The sequence below is a fragment of the Lissotriton helveticus genome, chromosome 6, assembly GCF_964261635.1.
Source record: "Lissotriton helveticus chromosome 6, aLisHel1.1, whole genome shotgun sequence".
Classification (NCBI taxonomy): domain Eukaryota; kingdom Metazoa; phylum Chordata; class Amphibia; order Caudata; family Salamandridae; genus Lissotriton; species Lissotriton helveticus.
The window spans coordinates 1489192796-1489218045 of record NC_136067.1 but is presented as its reverse complement, the minus strand read 5'-3'; the positions used below and the strand labels follow the sequence as shown (position 1 = coordinate 1489218045).

At 45.8% G+C, this 25250-nt stretch overlaps 1 protein-coding gene across 1 annotated transcript in view; it reads left to right on the top strand.

Annotated features, from left to right (window-relative positions):
* RYR2 (ryanodine receptor 2) overlaps positions 1 to 25250 on the top strand; it is a 3071198-nt gene that overhangs the window by 2096816 nt on the left and 949132 nt on the right. Inside the window, exons 66-68 of the mRNA XM_078648003.1 lie at positions 2142 to 2229; positions 8384 to 8476; positions 21148 to 21318. Of these exons, the coding sequence (XP_078504129.1) occupies positions 2142 to 2229; positions 8384 to 8476; positions 21148 to 21318 (352 nt within the window). The remainder of the gene's footprint in view (positions 1 to 2141; positions 2230 to 8383; positions 8477 to 21147; positions 21319 to 25250) is intronic.

Sequence of the window (25250 nt, the reverse complement as noted above, 5' to 3'; positions counted from 1 at the left end):
TAGACCAGCAAAACTGGGTCCAAAAGACAGAAAAAACATAGGAGGCAGCAGCGAAAAATGGATGGGAGACCCACGCAAATGGTGCCAGGTCTAACACGTGTCCTCTCCAGCTGAAATGTGGGGACAACTACCCACCCTCTTGGGAGTTCTCTTAACTAAGCATATCTTCCCATAAGAGCAAGATCGAAAATTGAAGTCTGGTATTCCTGAACTCGGAATTTAATAACCCATCTTTTAGGAAGGATGGATTTTAAATCCTGTGTTTGAAAACAGCACTTTTAGAAAGTAGCTGTGTTCTTGTCTAACCTTTCTGTGTGCCTTTGCCTGTTTGTGAATTGACTGTCTGGTTTGTGAGTGACAGGGGCTGGGGTTACTCCAGGAGCCTGGATGAGTCAGCACTGGGCTGAATAGCTCCATCCTCATCTTGAGTGGTGGAAGGGGATAGCACTTGGGCCTGAATAGGGCTGTGCCTGCCTTCCACAATGCTGGCTCCACCCCCTGCAGGGAGGCAGACGACCCTGCCCCTCTCTCTCAAAGGAAAGAAGGAGCCATGTAAACAGAGTGCTCCAGGACTGACCAGAACTGGTTTGGACTAGGCAAAGGCCTCTCTGCCTTCAGAGAACAAAGAAAATATTGGTATAAAAAGGGATACCCAGACCCCAGAACTTTAGATCATCCTGGAATCAAGAAGGAACCTCTGCCAAAGGAGAAAAGCTGGAAGACTGAAGAGGAAGAACTGTCCTGCTGTATGTTGTGGGCTGACCTGCAGTTGCTATTCTGCCAAGGAGAGGGGAAGGACTTTGCTGTTGCTGTGTCACCTGGCTTGAAGAGATCTCCAAGGGTCTGAGGAGAGCGGGCCTCCTGTTAAGAAGTCCCAGGAGCAAAAGGACTTCACCCCCAGCTTCCCCCCTGAACTCTGCTGTGTGAGTTCTGACCTGCCTAGAGTGCTTGATCCACTTGTGGGGCCTCTGGAGGTTGTTTCCTGCTGTTTGGGGAGCTGGACAAGAAAACAAGAAGGAAATCTACAATTAGCACGCATCGCTCGCTTGCGGAGAGCATCGTCGACAGTGCACGAAGATTTCAGTCGCCGCTACGATCGTAGCAGTACCTGTTGCCGCTGCAAGAACCGACGCATCGTTCGCTTGTGGAGCACATTGCCCCGGGACGGGAAGATTCCTGTCGCTGCGAATATCGTAACAGAGCCTGTTGTTGCTATGAGAATCGTCGCACCTCTTGCTTGCGGACCGCATCTCGTCGCTGCGAACATCGTTGCAGAGTCGCATCAAGGGGCCGCTGTAGAAGAGGATCAACGCTGCACCGCACATCGCCGCTGCACCGAAGATCGTTGCCAACCTGAAGATTATCGCATCGTGCCTGTGCGAGACGCTTCCTACCGGAGAACCTGCACCTGGGAATCCATAAAAGGTATCGCATCGCTCCCCATACAGACCGGATTCATCGCAACACGCCCGCTGCATGCAGCAGGGTTGTCGCATCGCCTCCCCAGGGTCTCAGGAGTGACACATCACTTGTTTTTTGACGCTGCAGTTGCCGCTAGGAACTTTTGTCGCATCTACAGGTATTTTGGGCTAAAACTGACGCAACTGTGGATTATTTTGACGCAAACCCTAGAAGTCTTTAAAAATATATTCTTGAAAAGTGTATGTTGGATTTTTGTTGTTTTGGTCTTGTGTAGTTTAGATAAAAACACTTTATTTTTCTAAACTGGTGTGGAGTCCATTTGTGGTGTTTTCACTGGGTTACTGTGAGTGTTGCTACACATACTTTACACATTGCCTTTGATAAGCCTGTCTGCTCGTGCCAAGGGGGTGAGCAGGGGTTATCTAAAGAGGGTATCCCCCTTACCCTGACTAGAAGCAAGGGTCCCTATTTGGACATTGGTACCTGCCTCTGCCAACTAGAGCCCCCCCCAGATCTAACAGGTCTCATTTAGGCATGGAAAAGGGTTCAACTGTGTGACATAGATAATAATCGTTTGTGGTTAGTAAAATTGATTCCCTAATGCTTGTACATGCTGGCTGGTCACAGGTAGGTTGGTGCTTTCTATTCATAGTAAAACAGACAGGAGACAACAAAAGCTGATTTCTTTTTGACTTCCATCTCTACATTGTTTAATGCAGAGCAAGATGGCTGAAAGAACCCAATCCTGAAGCAGAGGAGTTGTTCCGAATGGTAGCAGAGGTATTTGTTTACTGGGCAAAATCACATGTAAGTCAAGGTGTGACTTGTTCGAATTTCCGTTTTAATTTTAATTTTCAATGTTTTGTCCCCTGAATTACAGTTCATGGTATGAGTTATAGGGGTGTGCACTCTTTGAGCAATACAAAATCTAAGTTTACATTTAGAAGGTTGCTGCTCATTATCATGTCCTCACCCACAACTTGTAACGGGTAGAAGTCTAGACAAATAAATAGATTCAAGATGAATATATATGAAGCAGCATGCCTGGGTGGAAGTGTGATGGAAATACTGCAGGGAATGGGGTGGAAATGATAACGCAATGTTCAGTGTTGTAGGTGAGTGGACAAATCTGAACATGACAGTGAACAACGGTTTGCACTAGCCAGACTGAGTATGAATGAGAAGAAGGAGTATATGTGAGTTATTGGGGATTCAGTATATTGGACTGACTTAGGTAGATTGTGCCGGTACCATGAAGGTGTCCCGCATAAAGGAGGTTTGGCTTTGGAGATGGAGAAGCATGGGTACATTTTGTTTATTTATTACTGTTGTAAGAGTAATATGTCAACTTTCGGATATTGTTGAAAAAATTGATCTGTCATTCATTTTGATGGAGTTATTAAAGGAATGGGTTGCATACCGACTGTATACAATTTACCAATTTAGGCCCAGATTTACAAAAAATCATTCAACATAGCGCAGCAAGGGAAGTTGCCACTCTGCGTTGCGTGAACTGTGGAAAGCAGAACTGTGTTTTGTCTTCAAAGAAGTGGCACAGGTCTGCTCTCTCCCTGTGCTGGCACACTCCAGCAACCATGCGTCAATGCAGTCACCCTTGCTCAAAAGTGTAAGGGTGTCTGTATTGTAGTCCGCATAGTTTTTGTGCAGGAAGTAGTACCTTGCTGCATAAAAGCTATACCTTAAAGCAATTTCCTCTTTGTGCTTGTGCTGGAGAATGCAGTATACATGTAAAGAGGGAAAACCAAGGAGAAATATGTTATGCCAGAGTCATGGTAGTGCAGGAATTTAACAAAAATCCATATCTACATAAAAATTGTAGATATGGATTTTTGTCAAATTCCTTGGGTGGATGCATGGATACACCCATGCACCAACCATAAAATGCTCCTTTGATGCTTAGTATTGTGCAGTGTTACGTTACTTTTTGTTACAAACCAATGTAAATCCCCATTTGCGTTGGGTTGTAAACACCAACTTGGCTTTTGCTTTTGTTTATTGTTAAAAAAGTGAATCAAACGTGGCACAAAATGTTTGTAAATCTGGGCCCAATAATTGTTCACATTTTGAAAGGGCATAATATTAATAAATCTTCCATACTCACTATTATATTCTTTTTTTAAGATGCAGTGGCTCAGTGGATTTATGTGGAGTTAGGAGGTTTTTGATCTCTGGATTAGTAATCGAGTTAGCATAAAGGTTGCAACAAATGCTAACATTTTCAAAGGCTTCTACCCTCCTGAGAGCATATTTTAGTAATGTGAGAGACCACAGAGAGAAGCAATGTTGCATGCCATAGACTGTGCTAGCTTGGTTTGATGTACTGAATTTGATTTGACATCTTTTACAAGCATAACAGATTGCCTTTGCCAGAAAGACACTCAACAAAAATGTTTGGAGAAACCAAACATGTGAGCAATTATGAAGAGAGCCTTTGTAATTTGTGAATAATAAGCTACTACACCAAATTCCACAGACCTGTGTTGCTAAGAACGTGTTTAGTTATCTGGTCAAAACACAGATATGCTCACCATGTTGGTCAATGTTTGTAAGATTACAATACATGTTTTTTTCTCTGTAAAAACAAGGTCTAGCCTTCAGTTGTCTCTCATTAAACTTACATATTAATCTGGATGCAAATGATCAACAGTATGCTGTCCTTAGCATCACATTATTAGTTCTCCTGTAACTTAGCAAGTTCAATGCTTCTCTTCCAATCAATGTAGGAATCTGTTAGACCTGTCAGCCTCAGAGAGGTCTTCCCCAAACTGCTTGCCTTCACTCCTCCTGTTTTTGCAGAAATGTGTTTTTGTGGGCCTTAGGACTATGCAATCTTTACCACTGCTAACAAGTACTAAGGGGCTTGTGCATTCTTCTTTAAACATGGTGAAATTGTCCTAAACCAATTTGGCACATTATAAATCCCTAGTCAAGTGATACTACATGTACCCAGGGGCTGTAATTAAATGCTACTAGTGAGCCTGCCGCACTCATTGTTCTACCCACCTAAGAAGCCCTTTAACCTTGTCTTAGGCCTGCTATGGCAGCCTGTGGTTTCAGTTTTAAACTGGCAGTTTGACCTTGCAAAATAAACCTCTTCCATGACTGAAACCTTCATTTTTAAAATATCTAAGTCACCATTAGTGTAGGGTCTAAACAACCCATAGGGCAGATTGCAGGGCATTTAAAAAGAATTAGACATGTATTTTTATTTTTAGCATTTCCTAGTAGTGAAAAACTCTTACATTTGTTTTTCAGTACTGCAAGGCCTACCTCTTCAATGGGATAACATTGAGTCACCTATCAAGTTTAATAAGTGATAACGTTAGATTTGGAGTAGGTAGGAATGTCGAGTTTGGTTGCTAAAGAATTGTAATTTAAAAACCTTTTTAATGGTAAAGTCCGCCTTTAAATCACAATTCTGAACATGCCACTGATACAAAGTTATATCACCTAAAAATGCTGAAACCTATTATTGATCTAAGCACACAGTAATAATGAGCACTCTTGTTTTAATTAGTAGCGGGCATATAACAATGTTAGCCTTATATTTTTATCATTTCAAATATTTGTCATATAAAACAGAATTTTTAATCAAGGAGTATGTAAAAAAAACCATACAACCAACAACCTCCTTCATCAAGACATTTTGTTGCAAAAACGTTATTGCAAATGCATTGAAATTAACACCAAAAACATATTACATACAAAAAAAGAAGACCTAAACATTACATAAACCATTAAACTGTACATAGACTTTTTCTTGTTGTGACTCAATTAAACAGATTGTAATAATCACTTTTATGCATGCAGTTTTGAGCTCAAATTGCCCATCAAGGAGGACTTTCAACAAAAACTATTTTATTTACTTATATTCCAGAGTAATGGGCTGGACAACCATGCAAAATCTGCTGTTTTCTAACCAGGGACTTTATCTTTAATAACTTCGTATTCTTTCCCTGAACAACTGTCTAATTCATTTGCTTGTGATTGCTGTGTTGTCGATATGTTTTGAACCCATGCCTTAATTAATGAGTTCTCTACAGCACTCGGAATTGGTAGCCTCTCTAGTATAACACCTCTGATTCTTTGAAACTTGAAGATCAAAGTTCACTGTCCCACTCTGAGTATCACCACTAGGATAAAATCTGTGTGAACAACGTTTTGGACTGCATCAAATGTGACCAACAATTCTTTCAATGGAGAGCAAATCAGTTTTCACTTGCACAATGGGTGTTGATTCACCCTTTTCCAATCTGTACTCGGACGCGATCAGCTTTCTTCTTTCACGCCCCCCCATAGGATAACATTGGGTCACCTATCAAGTTCAAAAGATATGATAAAGCATTTTGAAATGTTTTTGTTGAAAACATCTAATCTTTGTAAATAAAACATGAACTGTGATTATCAGAAAGATGAGACAAATCATTGTTATAAGCATTATTAGAATGGTGAAAACAGAAACAATTCAACCATGTTAATTGTTCATAATGTTACTAAGATTACTCCTATCTATCGCTAATTTCTCTATGCTAGAGAGAGCATGTTGGGAGTACCCAACTGACAGGCCTGGTGGAATGATCTAACCCCATACCTTGGTACTGTACGTCAGGAAGCCGGTCACATTGCATTAACAAATGTACGCCTGTCTGAGTGTGCAGGCCTGCACATTTCTCTTGCAGGGCTATATTCCTTCTCAGAATGAAGGTCCGGGGCAGCAGAACTGCATCTCAGTCACAGTCTACCCAGTTGCCTTAAGCATGCCCCTCTGTCTGAGAAGGAAGGCTGGACCTTCGCTCTTCATCCTAGGACTCCAAAGAACAGCTGATTGACCTCCTTTTCTGAGCAAGAGGGATACAACAAGTTCTAAAGGCCCCCTCTATAACTGCCCAGCTGTCCTGCAAGGCGCGGCTCCTTTCTAATGATGGAGGAGCATCGCCCCCTTCTCAGAGCCAGCACATGATAAAAAAAAATTAATAAAACAATGTTATTATCTTTTTATTTATCAATTTCTGACTGAGCCAAAGAAGATGGAGTACAGGGTATGGCGGGGCCATGGCAGGGAAGAGGAGTGGTGGGCACTGCAAGTGTGCATTTCAGGTTGGCAGACTGTCTTTTAACAGACAAACAGATATGTGCACTTATATTTCTCCAACCCAGCTGTGTTGCACAGCCTGGTGGAGAAAAGGCGCAAAATCCCTGGACTGAGCGAGCTTCAGACCAACCTACCCAGGCCAATCCCAGTAATTCTTAAATGCTAGGTATAGCATGAGAGCAGCATCTGGGTTGGGTGGAGAGCATGTGCTTTGTGGCCAATGGCATGCCTGTAGGAGAGGAGATCCAAGTTATTCCCCTAACCCCACAATGCCACCACATCAATTTAGATTGACGACAGTCGCTACTGTGACCTGCTGCTGCGGATCGGCCTGGACCTGCAACTGAACCTACCTGAGCCCTGCTGGCCTCTGATGGAATGAACTCCTGATCCCCAAGACGTGCCTTCTCATGTCCTAGGACCTTGGCTGGCATCAGAGAGCACTCCTTTTGGCCTAACTGAATGTCCCACCAAATCCAAGACGAAGTGAAGACGCACAAAGCCTCATCACACAGCTGCAAGTTTCATCGAAACTGATGCAGAGCAACGCAAAGTTCTGCAAAGAAACACCTCCCAGCTGCCAGCCTTATTGGAATCGATGCGAAGCAATTCAAAAATCTGCAAAGCTTCACCTGAGGCTGTCAGTTTTACTGGAACTGGCAGAGAGCGGCACAAAGCATTGGCGCACAGCTCATAGTAATTGACGCAGAGGGACTCAAAGCCTTACCGCATAGCTTCATCAGAACCAACGTCGGTCAACGCAAAGCCTTGCAAAGCAACGCCATGCAGACCGAACACCAAGGACCAAAAGTACAATCCTCTGCAGGCCAAACTTGGTCCTGTGTCTGGCCTGTGCTCCATCACGGTCGGCCTGAACGTTTGACTTAGTCCCAGTCCAGCGTGAACAGATACCCTTGGTTGGCATTATGCACCTTTTGGCTCTACTTTGGTCTAATATCTTTAACATTTCATATCTACAGTTCTAATGATTGGATTTATTTGTTCTGGTATCATTTTATTTATTTTTATGTTTACTCAATTTTTCTAAATTGGTGTGAGAATTTCATTGTGTTGTGTTTTCTCTTTGTTACTGGTTGTGTGTTGCATACATACTTTACACAATGTCTCTAAGTTAAGTCTGACTGCTTTTGTGCCAAGCTATCAGAGGGTTAAGGACAAGGTAATTTCAGGGCCGGACTAATCGTAGCAGGCACCGGGCATTTTACCGGTGGGCTACCAGGGTGGGCCCCTGTGGGGCCGTTTTTGTTACAGGGCAGTTTTTGCAAAATTGGCCTGCAACAAAATCGGCTGGAACCGTCCCTGGCAAACAGCTCGGCCGCACCCTCAACACCTGGGGGGGGGGGTTGATCACTTTGCCAGGGTCCGGTTTTGGTTCCCAGTCCAGCCCTGGGTAATTTAGTGACTTTTTGTGGTTCACCCTGACAAGGATTGTGGCTATTGCTCCAGTCGGGTTTTCCCCTCTCAATCAAAAATTCAATTTCTCACATAATCATTTCGATAAGTAATCTCCATAACCCAGGCCATTCTCCCATGTAGCTTCCAGACAGCAAAATAACAGAATGTCCTTGGAGCATGTACCGCTTTGGTATTCAGTGAAGCAATCACAAAAATACTATAAATGCCCCTGCAAAACAACCAGCCAGAGTTGCAATCACGTTTTTAGGATACCATACCTGTTTAGTATACAGAGTATATTTTTTTACAAGTGTGCTATGCCACTTTCAAATTTCAAGCAATTAGTTGATCTGCAACTATATATTTGTCCTACCCATGCTTGGTTGTCCTCACACTGAGTACTTTACCTAAAATGACTTATGTAACTTTCAGAATTTCAAGCGAGAGGAACAGAACTTTGTGGTGCAAAATGAAATCAACAACATGTCCTTCCTTATAACTGACACCAAGTCCAAGATGTCAAAGGTAGGTATGCTCTAAAGTTTACAGAGTGTATTATTATTCCCTGCTTAAGGTTGACTTTTTCATCTTCAGTGTGTGATTTGGCAGGCCTTTCATTTCACTTGTTTTTGTTGGTCATGTACAAATTAAATGTCACACTTTCAAGTTGAGTCAGGAGAGTGGCTTGAGAATTCTGCAAAAAACACGATTTAACTCTCCCATTAAATATGAATGCACATGTATCGTATGTGTAGTGCCAGTTTTGAGTTTTAAGTAGGATAGAGGCAAGAGCTATAAGTTTTCCAAAAATATTGTATTTTCATGGTATTTTAGAGTTTTTGACGTAGTGCTTCTAGGCCCAAAAAAGTGGAATGCGGGTTTACAACAAAAGGTAATAGGACACAGCATCCACAAGTGTAAGAGAAAGGACGTAATAAATATATTAGAGAGGAAAGAGAGAGCTATCTACATTTGTGGTGATGATAAGTAGTATTCTAGATTATTGAAAATATAGATACATTCATAGTCTGCAATATATAGAGGAAGCAGGGTCAATAGTAATGTATGTAAGACATGTATTACGCAGCAGTTGTGGGAAAGAGGATGAGGTGAGGTTGTGGTAAGGGCATGAAGGAGAAATGGCTCTCACTCGAACTTTGGTGCAATTTGAAGGCATCATTCTCAGGGGCGTAACACAGGCACCCGCAGCCCACTCGGTGGGTGGGGGCCCCTAGCTCCAAGGGGCCCCCTCGGCACTAAACTCTGGCCCGGAGAGCTCCTGATTGAGCCTGGAGGGGGCCCCCCTAAGTACCGTGCAGGGAGGCCCCCTCACTTTTCGTTACGCCAGTGATCATTCTTTCATTTGGATGTGGCCTATAGTATCTTGTAAATGAGGGATTTTTTTGGCTGCGCTTCTCTGCCGTATTATAAGTGTGGGTAAAGCAGGCCCAGGGGAGCACGTCTGCAGTGTGTCACCTATAAGAGAGTGGACAGTTAATGTTTCCCCACTTAAAAGACTCACAAGAATCTCAGGGATCCTGCAGTGACTTCTGCAGTGTGATGCAGTGTCAGACTGTCAACCCAGTTTGTGTCCCTGGCCTCTCTTCAAAGCCAGACAGGAAATACTCTCAGGCAGGTGCTCAACACCCGTGGGGCTCAAAGGGCTGCAGCCCCTCCCCCCGTCATGTGTCAGCCCTGGCTGAGACAGCTTCCCCACACACACACAGTTCTTGAGTTGCTGTGGGTTGGCTGATCTGGTGTCTTATCACAGCCGCACCCAGGTATTTCACAAGTCTATAAAAGACCATTTACTTGAATACAAGGCTTTATTGTTTTTTCACCCGTTTCTAGAGCCCCTGCTTCTCCACTCTGCCTATTCCTTAAAGTTGCAAATTACTTTTGCTGCCACAGTGTGTTTGCAATTCCTGAAAAGTAACCTTAGGCTTTGTTTTTTTACAGTTTTATACAGCTCGAACTCCACCCGAAAGTATTGAGGCACTTTTACATGAGCACCAGTTACATTATACAAGGACACATTGCTGGAAGTATTAGCCTCCCATCCCCGAAATTTGGCTCTACATTGCTGGAAGTATTACCCCCCCCCCTCCGAAATTTGGCTCTAGTTGCGCCCCTACTCGCAGGAAAACATGAAGCAGCAATTTGAAACTCTATTTCATTTTTCATTGTTGCATTCTCTCTAATACATATTTTGGCTAAGTGAGTTAGCTCATATACTGAAGAGGGTACCTTTTATCTGAAATAGACACACAGTGCCGGGCATTGTTCCAGGCCAGGGCCAATAGCCCAGTGTTCTGATGGATACATCTGCCAGTGGATTCCTCACCCTGTGAATATCCCGTGCGTCAGCAACATTCGGAAATTCTTTTGTAGCTCTTCACGCCGACGTGGACGACGTCACAGACGCACAGCATTGCGCGCGGCTCCGCTGACGTCACTGACTCTATAATAGGACTCCGTCGGCATGATGACATCAGTTCCCTTTTTTCCGCGTCGTCGACGCTAACGGTTTTTCTAGGGATCCTCAGTAGCTCTATTGTTACTGTGTTACTGTCGAGTATTTCCAGTGTTTTCTTGTTTCTCTTTCAAGATGTCTTCGAAGAAAACTGGTTTCAAGCCCTGTGGAGAGTGCAAGAAAATGATGTCTATTACGGATCCGCATGAAGATTGTGTGTGGTGTTTATCATCTGACCACGACGTCCAAGGCTGTCCCAGTTGCAAGAAGATGAACCCGAAGGCGTTGCGGGAGAGAGAGGCAAAGCTTCTTGTGGCAAAGTTAAAAGGCAAGAAGGAGAAGAAAAGGTTAAAGTCTCGTTCTAGGCGTTCGAGGTCTCATTCGAGGTCGGCCTCGAGGTCGTCTTCGGGACATGCTTCTCGATCCAAGAGGAAGCATAGGAAGAGGACGCATGGGACACGACGTCATTCGGAGAAGGAGTCGGAGCGGATGTCGAAGTCTCCAAGTCGTCGACATCAGAGGGATTATGTCTCTCCTTCACCTGCTGTACAGGAAACAGAAGGTGAGCAATCGTCTGTTGGGTCACCAGAGCAGTAACCGGCTCGAGTATCGAATTTGTCCCCGACGTCGATTCAATCTCCAACTCGAGAGGAGGAAGAGGCTCCTTTGCCGTTTGAGGTTTCGACGACTCCGGTCCATCATTCCGAAGAACAAGTTGACCCAAATCCGGTGCCTCCTCAGGAGCGGCCTGTGGGTTCAAACCCTCCATTTCCAGGCCCGGGGCAAGACCCTACGCATTATTTAAATGCAATGTATGGAGTCTTCTCGAGAGCCATGTACCCCTCTGGAGCACCGGTTGGTCCCATGGGTCCGATGGCCTTTAATCTGGGAGTCCCTCAGACGTATGCTCCGGCGCCATTCATGCCTTTTATGCCGGCACCGGCTCCGTCTTGGCATCTCTCGGCACCACCGAGATCATCGACGCCGATTCCTTCATCACCGGCGCCGGTTCCAATTCTACCTCGCTCACTGCAGCCTGGTCCTTCGGCGCCGAGCTCGACGCCGGCACCGGCTCCATCAGAGTCTGTTGCGGATCCGCCGACGCCGATCCCGAAGGTGAGGTCAAGGCCGGAAGCTCAACGGTTTCTAGAGGAACAGAGATATAGAGAAGTGGAGATGGAAGAAGGTGAGCTGCAGGAATCTGAATCTTTGATGATCTGAGCGAGGCTAGTGGTTTAGAACTATCTCTGGATTGTGAGCTATCCTCTGTTCCAGATGCCCCATCAAAAGATGTGGCTCCATATAATGTAGTCTTCAAAAAGGCAGCTGAACTTTTGAATTTAAATTTGCCGACTGCGGAATTTAAATCAAATATTTTAACGGAAGTTCTCCACTCCCCATCTTCAGTGGTAGAGCCTCTGCTTCCTTTTAATGAGGCGTTGACAGAGCCAATCTTGGAAGTGTGGCGTAAGCCTTTTACGGCTCCAGCAGTTTCGAGAGCTGTCGCGAGGAGATATAAGGGTGGCTCCTGGAGACCCGGACTTCTTATCCTCCCATCCTTCACCCGATAGCTTGATGGTACAGGCAGCCTGCTCCAAGAAATCTGCAGGTGCCTTCCCTCAGGTGCCTAGTGATAAAGAGTCAAAAAAGCAAGACCAGTCGGCAAAGAAAGTTTTTTCTTCAGCTAGCATGGCTCTCAAATCAACAAACGCCACTTGTCTTTTAGGGCGTTACATCCATGCTCTGATGGACTTTGTGAAGCAATTGGTCCCTAAGATTCCTGAGGAGGACAGGCAGAACTTCAATGAAGTTCTTGTTGATACTCAAACTGCTGCTCGCCAAGTCATCCAGAGTGGTTTGGACACAGCTGACTCTGTGGCGAGAGTCATTGGGTCATCTATTGCCGCCAGGAGTGCAGCTTGGCTGAAGACTTTTTAATTTTCTGCTGATGTCCAAGCTACCTTAGTAGATCTGCCATTTGATGGTTCGGGCCTTTTTGGGAAAAAGGCGGATGCTTCTTTGGTGAGATTTAGGGATAGCAGAGCAACGGCTAGATCTTTGGGCCTCCAGTCCAGAGGTTCTGTGAGTAAGAGGTACAGAAGATTCGGAAGGTCTTCCTTTCGATCTTACAAGCAACCGCAACAGCAGCAGCAACAGCAGAATCCGCTGTACCAGTCGTACAGAGGCAGACAAAGGGCTCGTCCTCGAGGACGTCAAGCTTCCTCCTCCTCCTCTTCCCACCCCCCTCCGACCTCAGCAAAGCAGCCCTAGATCCGCCATTCTGGATCATGTGGGTCCTGTAGGGGGTCGGCTTACCCATTTTCTATGAGATTGGGAATCGGTCGCATTGGACCTTTGGGTTCTCAATCTCGTGGAGAATGAGTATGCTCTTCCCTTTCGGGAATTCCCTCTGAATTACCCTCCTTGCCAAGGGTTTTACAAAGAGGACCACCTGCTACGTCTGCAGGAGGAAGTCCTGGCTTTACTAAGAAAAGGTGCAATAGAGGTGGTTCAGGAGCAGGAAAGGGGTCAGGGATGCTACTCCCGGTATTTCCTGATCCCAAGAAGGATGGCAGACTTCGTCCGATCCCGGACCTCAGGGTCTTGAATCTTTTTCTGAAACAGGAGAAGTTCAAGATGCTCACCCTTGCGCAGGTTCTTCAAGCGCTGCTAGAAGAAGACTGGATGGTGTCGATCGACTTGCAGGATGCATATTTTCACATCCCCATCCTGAAGTCGCACAGGAAGTATCTCCGTTTCACGGTGGGTTCCTAACATTACCAGTTTGCGGTCCTTCCGTTTGGTCTTACTACTGCACCTCGAGTCTTCACCAAGGTGATGGCTGTGGTGGCAGCACATCTCAGAAGGTCGGGGATACCAGTATTCCCTTATCTGGACGATTGGCTGATCAAAGCAGAATCTCCAGAGAAGATTCTCCATCTTCTGCAAGTCACAATTCAGTTGTTGTACAGATTGGGCTTTTCGATAATTGTACCCAAATATCACCTGGTGCCCTCCCAGCGCAACCTGTTCATAGTTGCTGTACTGGATACTACTGTGTGTCGGGCATTCCCTGCACCTCAAAGGATTCGCGACATACAGGACATGATTCCTTTATTTTACAATAGAGCGGTCGTTTCAGTCCTTAAGGTCCTTCGTCTGCTCGGTCTGATGGCATCCTGCATTCTATTGGTCAACCATGCACACTGGCACATGAAGACACCCCAGGCAGTGGTATCAGCACAACGGAGATCACAGGGAGTCTGTGAGGATCTCCAGAAAAGCTGCGGCGTATCTGTCTTGGTGGAGCGTAGAAGGCAATCTATCTCAAGGAAAGCCCTTCCATCTGCTTCCATCCGTGGCCACAGTGATAACGGATGCATTCACTCTAGGGTGGGGTGCTCATCTGGGGGATCTGGAGATCAAGGGTCTTTGGTCTCCAGAGGGAAGGTTTCTTCACATCAACCTTCTAGAGTTGCGGGCGATGCGTTTGGCGCTCAAGGCATTCCTCCCTTCCCTTTGTGGTCGGTCGGTTCAGGTCCTAACGGACAACACGACCACGATGTGGTATGTCAAACAGCAGGGAGGGGTGGGGTCGCAGTGTCTTTGCAGAGAGGCACTGCATCTCTGGTCCTGGGTTCAGGACCACCAGATTTGTCTGATGGCAAATCATCTGGCCGGAGTTCTGAACGTACGTGCAGACAGTCTCAGTCGGCATATATCGGCCGACCACGAGTGGAGGCTTCATCCGGAGGTGGTTCATCACATCTTTCGGACGTGGTGAACTCCTCGGGTGGACCTGTTTGCCACTCACGAGAATGCTCACTGCCTGTCATTCTGCAGTCTCCAGTATCCGATGCAGGGAGCTTTGGGGGATGCTCTTCAGTTGAGTTGGGACTCATAAATCCTTTACGCGTTTCCTCCCATACCCTTGATTCCTCGGGTTCTGAGGAAGATACGCCAAGACCGGGCCCAAGTTATATTGATAGCCACGGATTGGCCAAGAAGGGTGTGATACACAGATCTTTTCCACCTCTCCTCGTGCCTTCCGCTCCGTCTCCATCTCAGGGCAGACCTCCTCTCTCAGATGGAGGGGCAGGTTCTACACCCCCACCTCCAGACCTTACGCCTTCATGCCTGGAGATTGAACGTGGCAACCTGAATTATTTTTCTCTCCCACATGACCTGGTGGATGTCATTTTATCAGCCAGGCATCATTCCATCAAGTCCATCTACTCTTATAGGTGGTCCAAATTTGTATCATTACAAATGGGGGTGGCGTCGCACACTACTCACACACCAGCGGTGTCACCCCTAAGGACTCTGGTCAATGTAGTAAAGTGTTTGCGATGCATCATCTTTCGATCTTCTGCTATCTTCGCTGTCTTCGCCATCCCTGGACACGTGTTTCGGGGTATCACCCCTCGTCAGCAGGGATAGGCATGTACTGGGGTTGCCGATGGCTGCCAATATCTGCCAGGTATAGTACCACTCGGGCGCGTAGGTTCGTGATCCCAGGCTCGTCAGTCCACTGCTCATGGGAGCTTTAAAGTTACAAATGGGGGTGGGGTCGCACACTACTCACACACCGGCGGTGTCGCCCCTAAGGACTCTGGTCAATGTAGTACAGTGTTCGCGATGCATCCCCAATTGTCAAATTTGTATCATGGTGTGGGGAGAAGTCCATTGACCCTTTGAAGGCTCGATTGTCTGACATACTTCAGTTTGCACTTTCTTTGGCTCAGCAAGGGTTTGCTGTAGCTATGGTCAAAGGTTATCTATCCGCCTTGTCGGCATTTCTCTGCTGGATCAGCCGTCCTTATTTAAGTCTCCTATTGCTTTAAGGTTTTTAAAGGGCCTTACAAATACATTTCCTCCTACTCCTTTTATTGTGCCTCAATGGGACTTGAATCTTGTGCTTACTTTCTTAATGGGTTCACCTTTTGAGCCTTTGCACAGGTGTCCCTTGAGATGGTCTTCCTGATTGCGATTACGTCGGCAAGGAGGGTAAATGAGCTTCAAGCTCTTAGTTGAAAGCCCCCATTCTTGACCATTCATGATGAAAGAATGGTACTCAGGACCAGGGCTGCTTTTCTGCCTAAGGTGGTAACCCCTTTCCATCTGGGGCAGTCCAGTACCCTTCCTACCTTCTATCCGCCCCCTTCTAAGGAGGAGGAGAGACTTCACCGCTTGGACCCTAAGAGGGCGGTGAGCTTCTACCTGGACAGAACCAGAGAGTTCAGAGTTGATGACCAGCTCTTCGTGGGTTTTGTTGGCGCCAGAAGAGGCAAAGCGGTGCACAAGTGCACGCTATCAAGATGGATTGTCTTGTGTATCAAAATATGCTACTCTCTGGCGGGGAAGGAACCTCCTGAAGGTTTGATAGCTCATTCTACTAGAGCAAGGTCTGCTACATCTGCTTTGTCTAGAGGTGTGCCTGTAGAGGACATTTGTAGAGCAGCCATGCGCTGCTTCAGCTGAAACCGTTTGTGTTTTTTTAAGCACCGAGGCCACCCCATAACACGGGCACCTGCTTTCAATCACTTTAACCCAGCATTATCTCATGTCTATTTCAACCCCCCCACACCCCAAGTAAAATGGATTTAGAAATGATTAGCTAATTAAGTCATGTGAATTCCAGGCAACACATAATCCTGTGCTAATGGGCTGAAGCTGACAACAGCACATCTGTGTTACATGTCATCTGTACTAAAGCCACCTGACGGGTTGTTTTCAAAATGCCTGTTTTATTAACAACACCACTACTAATACCACCACCACCAATACCACCACCACTGCCAATACCAATACCAATACCACCACTACCAATACCACCACCAATACCAACACCAATACCACTGTCTATACAACCCCCACCACCAATACCATCACCACCACAAGTACCACCACCACCACCAATACCACCAGTAACACCACTAATACCACCACCACCAATACTAGCACCACCACCAATACTACCACCACCATCAATACCACCACCACCACCAATACCACCACCAATATCACCACCACCAATACCAATATCACTACCACCACCACCACCAATACCACCACCATCAACATCAATACCACCATCACCAATATCACCACCACCAATGCCATCACCATTTCCAATATCACTACCACCACCACAAATACCACCACCATCAACCTCAATACCACCACCACCGATACCACCACCAATAACACCAAAACCACCACCACCAATACCATCACCTTTGCCACCACCAATACCACCACTAATACCACCAGCAATACCACCACCACCAATACCAACACCAATACCACTGTCTACACAACCCCCACCACCAATACCATCAGTAACACCACTAATACCACCACCAATACTAGCACCACCACCAATACTACCACCACCATCAATACCACCACCACTACCAATACCACCACCAATACCACCACCAATACCACCACCACCAATACCACCACCACCAATATCACCACCACCAATACCATCACCAATACCTATATCACTACCACCACCACCAATACCACCACCATCAACATCAATACCACCACCACCAATATCACCACTACCAATACCATCACCATTTCCAATATCACTACCACCACCACAAATACCACCACCATCAACATCAATACCACCACCACCAATAACACCAAAACCACCACCACCAATACCATCACCTTTGCCACCACCAATACCACCATTAATACCACCAGCAATACCACCACCACCAATACCAACACCAATACCACCACCACCACCACCACCATCACTACCACCAACAATACCACCACCACCAATACCACCGCCACTACCAATACCACCACAAATACCACTACCACAACCACTACCAATACCACCACCACCAATATCACCACCACCACCAATACCACCACCACCAATACCACCACCACCAATAACACCAAAACCACCACCACCAATACCATCACCTTTGCCACCACCAATACCACCATTAATACCACCAGCAATACCACCACCACCAATACCAACACCAATACCACCACCACCACCACCACCATCACCACCACCAATAACACCATCACCACCAATACCACCACCACCAGTACCACCACTAATACCACCACCAATACCACCATCACCACCAATATCACCACCACCACCAATACCAATACCACCACCACCAATACCAGTACCACCACCAATACCACCACCAATACCATCACCACCACCAATAACACCATCACCACCAATACCACCACCAACAATACCACCACCAATATTACCACCACCAATACCAGTACCACCGCCACCAATACCAATACCACCACCACCAATGCCAATACCTCTACCACCAATACCAGTACCACCACCGATACCAGTACCACCACCAGCAATTCCACCATCACCACCAATATCACCAGCAATACCACCACCACCTCCAATATCACCAATACCACCATCACAATACCACAATCACCACTACCACCAACAATACCACCACCAACAACGCCGCCACCAATAACACCACCAATACTTCCAATACCACACACACCACCAATACCACCACCACCACGACCCCTACCACCACCACCATCAATACCACCACCTCCACCACCACCAATATCACCACCAATACCACCACCACCAATATCACCGCCACCAACCCCACCAATACTACTACCACCACCACCAATACCACCACCAAGAACCCCATCACCAACAATACCACCACAACCACTAATTCCACCGCCAATACCACCACCAATACCACCACTATCACCACCAATACCACCATTACCACCACCACCAATACCACCACCACCGCCAATATCACCACCACCTATATCAGTACCACCACCAATACCAATACCACCACTAGCAATACAAGTACCACCACCAATACCAGTACCACAACCAATACCAGCATCACCACCACCAGCATCACCACCACCAATACCAATACCACCACCACCACCACCACCACCAATACCAATTCCGCCACCTCCAATACGAATACCACCACCTCCACCAATACCACCAATGCCACCAATGCCACCACCACCAATACCACCACCCATACCACCAATACCACTACCACCAACACCACCAACACCACCACCACCAATACCACCATACCGCCACCAATACCACCACAATACCAATCCCATCACCACCAATACCAATATCACCACCTAAGTGCCTCTCACTCACTAGTAATAGCAGGGGCACTGTACGAGGTCGGAGCTGCAGTCGAGACCATCCTTCCCTCCCTCCATGCTTGCCATAAAGCACAGCCCGCCCTGCAACAGGAGGTGAAGCCCGGGCCCTACTACAACTGGAGTGTTTTTATTAGGCCTAAGATAACAATGACATCACGCTATGCCACACTGCACACTCAAATCACAGAAAGGGCAGGAAATAGCCCCTCTGCTCTTCCTCATGAGCCCGGCAGTGCAGTCACAGAACGAAAGGTGTTGGAGCGCTTTGTTAATGTTTTAGAGCTCGGATCACGTGTAACTGTCACTTCACACTTTGTGCCTGTGTAATTTACAACATATACACATCTTCTTCACTGCACTATTAATCACTACTTTGAAGATGTCGCAGGTCGGTCTCTTCCTCTCATATTTATAATCTGACCAGTGGTCGAGAAGGCCCTTTATTGCAATGCAATAGGTCTGGCATTTGCGAGAGTTTAAGCTATTAGTATTGTAAATGACAATGCCTTTTATTCATGTTTAAAACCCAAAACATAAATAAAAGGCATTGTCATTTACAAGGCCAGTAGCTCAAACTCCCGTGAATGCGAGGCCTATTGCATTGCAAATGCTTGTTGGAATATGCCACCTGTCTGTTGATATAGATGTGGATTAGCAGGAGGAGTGAGTACAGACCTCTGCTCTGTACTGTGCTCTTTACCAGCTATATTGCCTGTGTAATCTTCCCCTTTAATCCAGAAGTTAACCTTCTTCAGCTTACCATTGTAATGACTTGCCAATCTCTAATTGATTCAGTGTTCTTACTGTACTCGATTTATGCACAGTTCACAATGTAGTGTTCCATTTTAGAAAGGCACGCACATAGGGGGCCAGATGTATGACCATTCTAAATGGCGAACCGCAATTCCCGCTCAATTGCGAGTCGCAAATTGTGAGTCGCAGTTTAGAATGGACAACAGTGTCAGAGACAGTGATTACGATTCCCAATGGGGTCGCAAAATGCAAGGCTCATGAATATTATTGAGCCACTCGCAATTTGCAACCCCATTGGGAATGGCTGGCCTTCCCAGGGATGGTGGCATGCTGGTCTCCGCAGGCCTCCATGTCTGGAACTGCTTGTCAATAAAGAAGTTTTTTTAAATACAGCCCGTTATCCTTAAAGGAAAACGGGATGCATTTAAATAGAAAAAATGAAACGTTTCTGTTTCATTTTTTAAGGGCAGGTAGTGGTCCCTGGGACCACTGCCTGCCCTTAAAAATATAAAAAATATTATTAGACCCAGTCACAAAGTTGAAGTGGTCCCCAGGGGACCCCTTCTCATTTGTGACTCCATTACCACACTCTTGAGGAAGGCAGTAAATTGCGAGTGTTTTGCGATCGCAATTGCGGTTGCTAAACATACATACATGGCTAGAGAGTCGCTATTAGGAAGGAAATGCCCCTTCCTAATAGCGAGTCGAAAGACACTATTTTGCGAGTCACAATGATTTGCGACTTGCAAAATAGTGTTTTTACATGGCCACTGGTCATACATCTGGCCCTTAGTTCTGTGAAACTCAAGAGCAAAATGCCTTGTGAAGGTGGAATAGTGCAAGGAACACTTTCATATGGAAAAGATACGAGAAACAAGTTTATTTATGCAAATGCACAATCTGACATGACTTAGCTACGCATATTGACCACCCTCGTAAAATCCATGAGTATAGTTTGTGCATGTTTGTGTATTCCTAAAATATTTGACTGTCACAGATAATAAGGAGTGCTCCTCTGCTACTACACCAATTAAATAGTAGTTGAAGATTTACTGCAAATATTAGAGTAAACAATAGTAGATGCCCACGTTTTTGCAGCTGCTGTTTGTGCATTAGGTATTGCACAAGAAATGTATCAACTTTTCTCAAATCCTATCTCCCTATGTTTTGCCTACTCTAGCAATGAGTGAAAAAATACCACTTAGTTGAAGGTGTAGCGGGCATTGAAGAAAGAGTTAGTGTGAGAGTAGCCACAACAGTTTAATTTTGGCTGTGAAGATTTGCGAGGTTTACAGACTTCTCACTTTACAAAGGTTGCAAAGCTTTGCAAATCTTGAAAAGCTTTTCTTGTGGGCAAAACACCTCTAGCTCACACCCCACCTCTTATAATCTCTTCCTGTTTCAAAAAATTCAGAACTATCAGTGCTTTGGCACAGGATTTGAGCACTTAACATTTTCAAAACTCGATTTGGGCTCTGAAGTTGGTATGATGTTTTCTGAAGCAAAGCCTATCCTGATAAATTCTCCAGTTCTTGAATGAGCTCATTATCTGAGCCTACTTCTATTTGAAATCCTTCTTCTTAATTGTGTATTCTGATCTCATTTAATGATTATGCTACTTTCACTGTCATGCTGTCAAAGTTTATCTTTATATACTCAATAGAACTTTGTTGTAAGCACGATAACTTGAAAGTAACAAAGTGTAACATTATTTTCTCCTTACGACGGTTCAGACACTGACTGCATTATCTTTGCTCTTCAGACATCTGTCTCTGATCAGGAGCGGAAGAAAATGAAACGAAAAGGGGACCGATATTCTCTGCAGACATCTCTCATCGTTGCTGCCCTAAAAAGATTGTTGCCTATTGGATTGAACATCTGTGTACCGGGAGACCAAGAATTAATCGCATTGTCAAAGAACAGATTTAGCATGGCAAGTTTTGGTTGATTTTAAATGTATGTATATCATTGCGGATGTAAGTGTGTGATGATCTTATACATAAACTCATTGGGTTTAAGTGACATATATAAACATTCCATTGAATTTCGTTAAAAAAACGTAAATTCTGTTTCGAGTTCTGAGCCAATTTAGTTGGAGCTGCTTTAAACTTGAATTCACAGTAATATCCTTTCTCTGCATCAGGATTTTTCATAATCGCTTTACAATCTACTTTCGTAGTAATGTCTTTCTATATCAACATAAAATATGTATGTGTCGGTAATCAAATATCGTGAACCATAGATTGGAAGCTATGGACTGGTTTACAGTACAAGGAGATTGTTAGATGATCTACAAGATTGTGTACATCAAGTGAGGATTACACAAAACACATCACATATTTAGGCACAGGGAGATTAATTGATTTGTCCAGAATTGAAAAGTCTTAAGCCCAGTGCCCAGGTCAAGGTTCAAACCTGGATCTCCAAGTTCCTAATTAAGCAGCTCCAGCCACTAGGGGCCCGATTCACAGAACTAACTTAAGACAAAATCCTAAACTTACTACCATTTTGGTATTCACAGAAGGCACTTATCCAGTATTGGGGTATCTTTCATAGATTCACATGCCTGAATCATTCCCCGTCGCCGTGGCGGGAGTCTCATTGTATAAAAAAAAGCAGTGCCAAAAGTAAATTACAGTAGTAGGCCCTATGATAAAGCCCTGAGGCCTAGATTGTAGTAGCATATCTACCTCATTATGCTAAAAAGACCAAAGTCTTTGTTCCAACCAATCAGCTCACAGCAACCTCTAGAACCCTCTCTGCAGAGCCAGTTCTCCTCAGATTTTCACCGCACGTCGTGTGGAAGGGAGTCTCCCTGAGTCTTTACTCATTTTTTTCTCTACTTCAGGATGTCTGACAAAAAGGCCTTATTTAAACCTTGCAGAACATGTCAAAAGAAAAGGGTCCATGTTGATGACCAACATAAGGACTGCATTTATTGCCTTTATCCAAAACATGAGGCAAACAATTGTAAGATCTGCCGCACCTTCCCTTCCAAGACCTTAAGGGATAGGGAGGCCAGAGTCCTTTTATGGCTCAAATCCTCTTCTACTGATGATGAAGACAGAGCTTCGACCTCAAGTAAGAGGGCAAGATCGCAAGAGGATTATCCAAGTGAGGGGAGAAAACATGTTAAAACCTCCCACTCCATTTCGGGCTCTTCACAGAGATCTCCATCATCTCTCCCTGAAGCCCCAGCTCTCAAGGAATCTACAAAGAAAACTGTGAGTAAGACCTCTTCTGTCTCCTCACCTGTGACTACCATCTCATCTTCTGCTCCTTCGTCGACGGCTATGATTTCCACCACAGCCATCACCTCTCCTATCCTGTCTACTAAGATCTCCATTGTGACTAAAAGAACCCTCGTCGACGATCCGTCGACAACAGTCTCATCGTCGAAGAAGCACTCGTCGCCCAAGACACCATCGAAGCCCCCGTCGAGGAAGTCATCTACGGTACCGTCGACGAGCATCTCGTCGACAAAGAAGCAAGGTCCGTTTACGATAAGCTCGTCGATGAAGTAGACGACGAGTCTGTCCACGGTGGTCCCGTCGACGTCGAGTCCGTTGACGGCTGTCCCGTCGACGTCGAGTCTGTCGATGGCGGTCCCTTTGACGTCGAGTCCGTCGACGGTGGTCCCGTCGACGTTGAGTCCGTTGACGGTGGTCCCGTCGACGTCGAGTCCGTCGATGATGAATCCGTCGACGATGGTTCCGTCGTCGACGCTTGCAACAATCCAGCTATCAAGGTCACCATTGTCAACGGTGCCAACAAGACCAATAGATGCTGCTTCAGCAAAGCCTCCAACCACAATACAGGCTTTTTCTACGCCACTTTCTTGAAAAAATGTTCAATTAATATCGTACCAGAGGCTCCTACATCTCGCCACTTACGCCCTCTTATCTCTTAGAGACTTATGCTCATGAAGAGGAGGATGATTTTGAGGATGATGACAATGAGGGAGCTTTTGGGATAGCCCACCATCCTTCGGAATTGAACATGAAGTGCCAGGATGATGAGGAGGATGATGACTATTCTGAGCATTAATATCAGGAGGACATTGTAGTGCCTCATCAGACAGAATACCAAAGGCGATCTCGTCCTTCAGAATCCAGCCATCTGCCACCGAGCCTCATTCAGGATTTACAGGCCATGCTGGCAGACTATAGACAACGTTTTCCCCCACAGCAAGTCGTGCTTCCACCCCAACCTGCCCTTCCCGTTCCTCAACCTGAGGTTCCACCCCCTAGGTCTCCGGTCACGGAAACTCCACAACCTGATTTGCCTACTCAGACCCCTGATACTTCTTCGGATGAAGAAGTAGAGGAGGGCGAGTTACCAGATAATCCTCCGTTAGATCCGTGGAATAGTTATGTTATTCCCATGCCGTCTCCACCAACTCCACAACCTTCAGACTCACCACCTGAAGACATAGGTGGGTCCCATAATCTTATGCAGCGAGCTGCAACTAGATTTCAACTACCAGTAACAGTGGAACAGACTGAATGTTTTCTTCATGATTTTAAAGAAGAAACTAGGAAGGTGTCTAGAGCCATTCCTATTATAGATTATATCTGGAAAGAAGGCATCAAAGTGATGAAAAATCCTGCTTCTGTGCCGGCCGTGTTACCATGGATTCACAAAAAATATTGCGCTTCTTTCAATAGCCCTTCATGCCTCACTGGACAGCCGCGGCCGGAATCGGTCGTCTCGCAGGCCGCACAACAATGTTCGAAAAACCCAGCCACCCCCATCATTACACCACCAGATAAGGAGGGCGTCGTTTGGACCTTATCGGTAAAAAAAATCCCACCATGGCTGCCGCCTTGATCAGAGCTGCAAATTCTTTGGTGATTATAGGGTGCTATGATTGCCAAATGTGGTCCTACATGGCTGGTATGATTAATCTAATCCCGGAAGATAAAAGGCAGGAGGCTCGCAAGACCTTAATGGAGGGGGAACGTGCAGTTGCAGAAACCATCGACTGCGCTTTGGATATTGCGAATACAAACTTTAGACAACTGGCAGGAGCTGCAGTTCTCAGACGTCAGGGCTGGCTAAAGGCTACCAGCTTTCCGCCTGAGGTCCAACTAAAGATCCTGGACATGACTTATGACGGAGAGTCTCTATTTGGGAAACACATCGACAAGGCTCTCCAGGCAATCAAGACGGACACTGACACCGCAAGATCCCTAGGTTCACTACAGTACACGAAAGGGATCTTTTAGAGGTGCTAGAGGACGTGGATACTCCTCTAGAGGAAGCTATTACCAACAAGGCAGACAATATCAGCCACAATACCGGCAGAATTATCAGTCTTCTTATCACCAGTCCGGAACAGCTAGTTTCTCTCGCCAAGGTGGACGAAAGCGCACAAACAATCAAGGGCGAGACACTCACAGAAAACAATGAGATCAGGCGGGGGCCAACCTTATTTCCTTCCCTCCCTGTGGGCGCGAAAATATCTGGCTTTCAAAAACAGTGGCAGCATATTACATCCGATCAATGGGTGCTGGACCTTGTCCAACATGGACAAACCCTGGAGTTTGTCACCAAACCACCAAAGACTCCGCCCAGAGGTCCCCCTCCCCCTCGTCTTCACTTATTGTTCAAGGAAGTTCAGTCAATGCTCCTCAAGAACGCTATCGAAAAAGTTCCAGTTCATCAGAGGCGGACAGACTTCTATTCCTGTTTTTTCCTCATAAAGAAGAATTCAGGGGAATGGCGACCGATGTTGGACCTGCGCAATCTCAACAGATATCTCAAGAAGCAGGGTTTCCGCATGGTCACTCTTTCGGAAATTCTAAGTTGCCTCAACGAAGGAGATTTTATGGCTTCTTTGGACATGGAAGACGCTTACTTCTA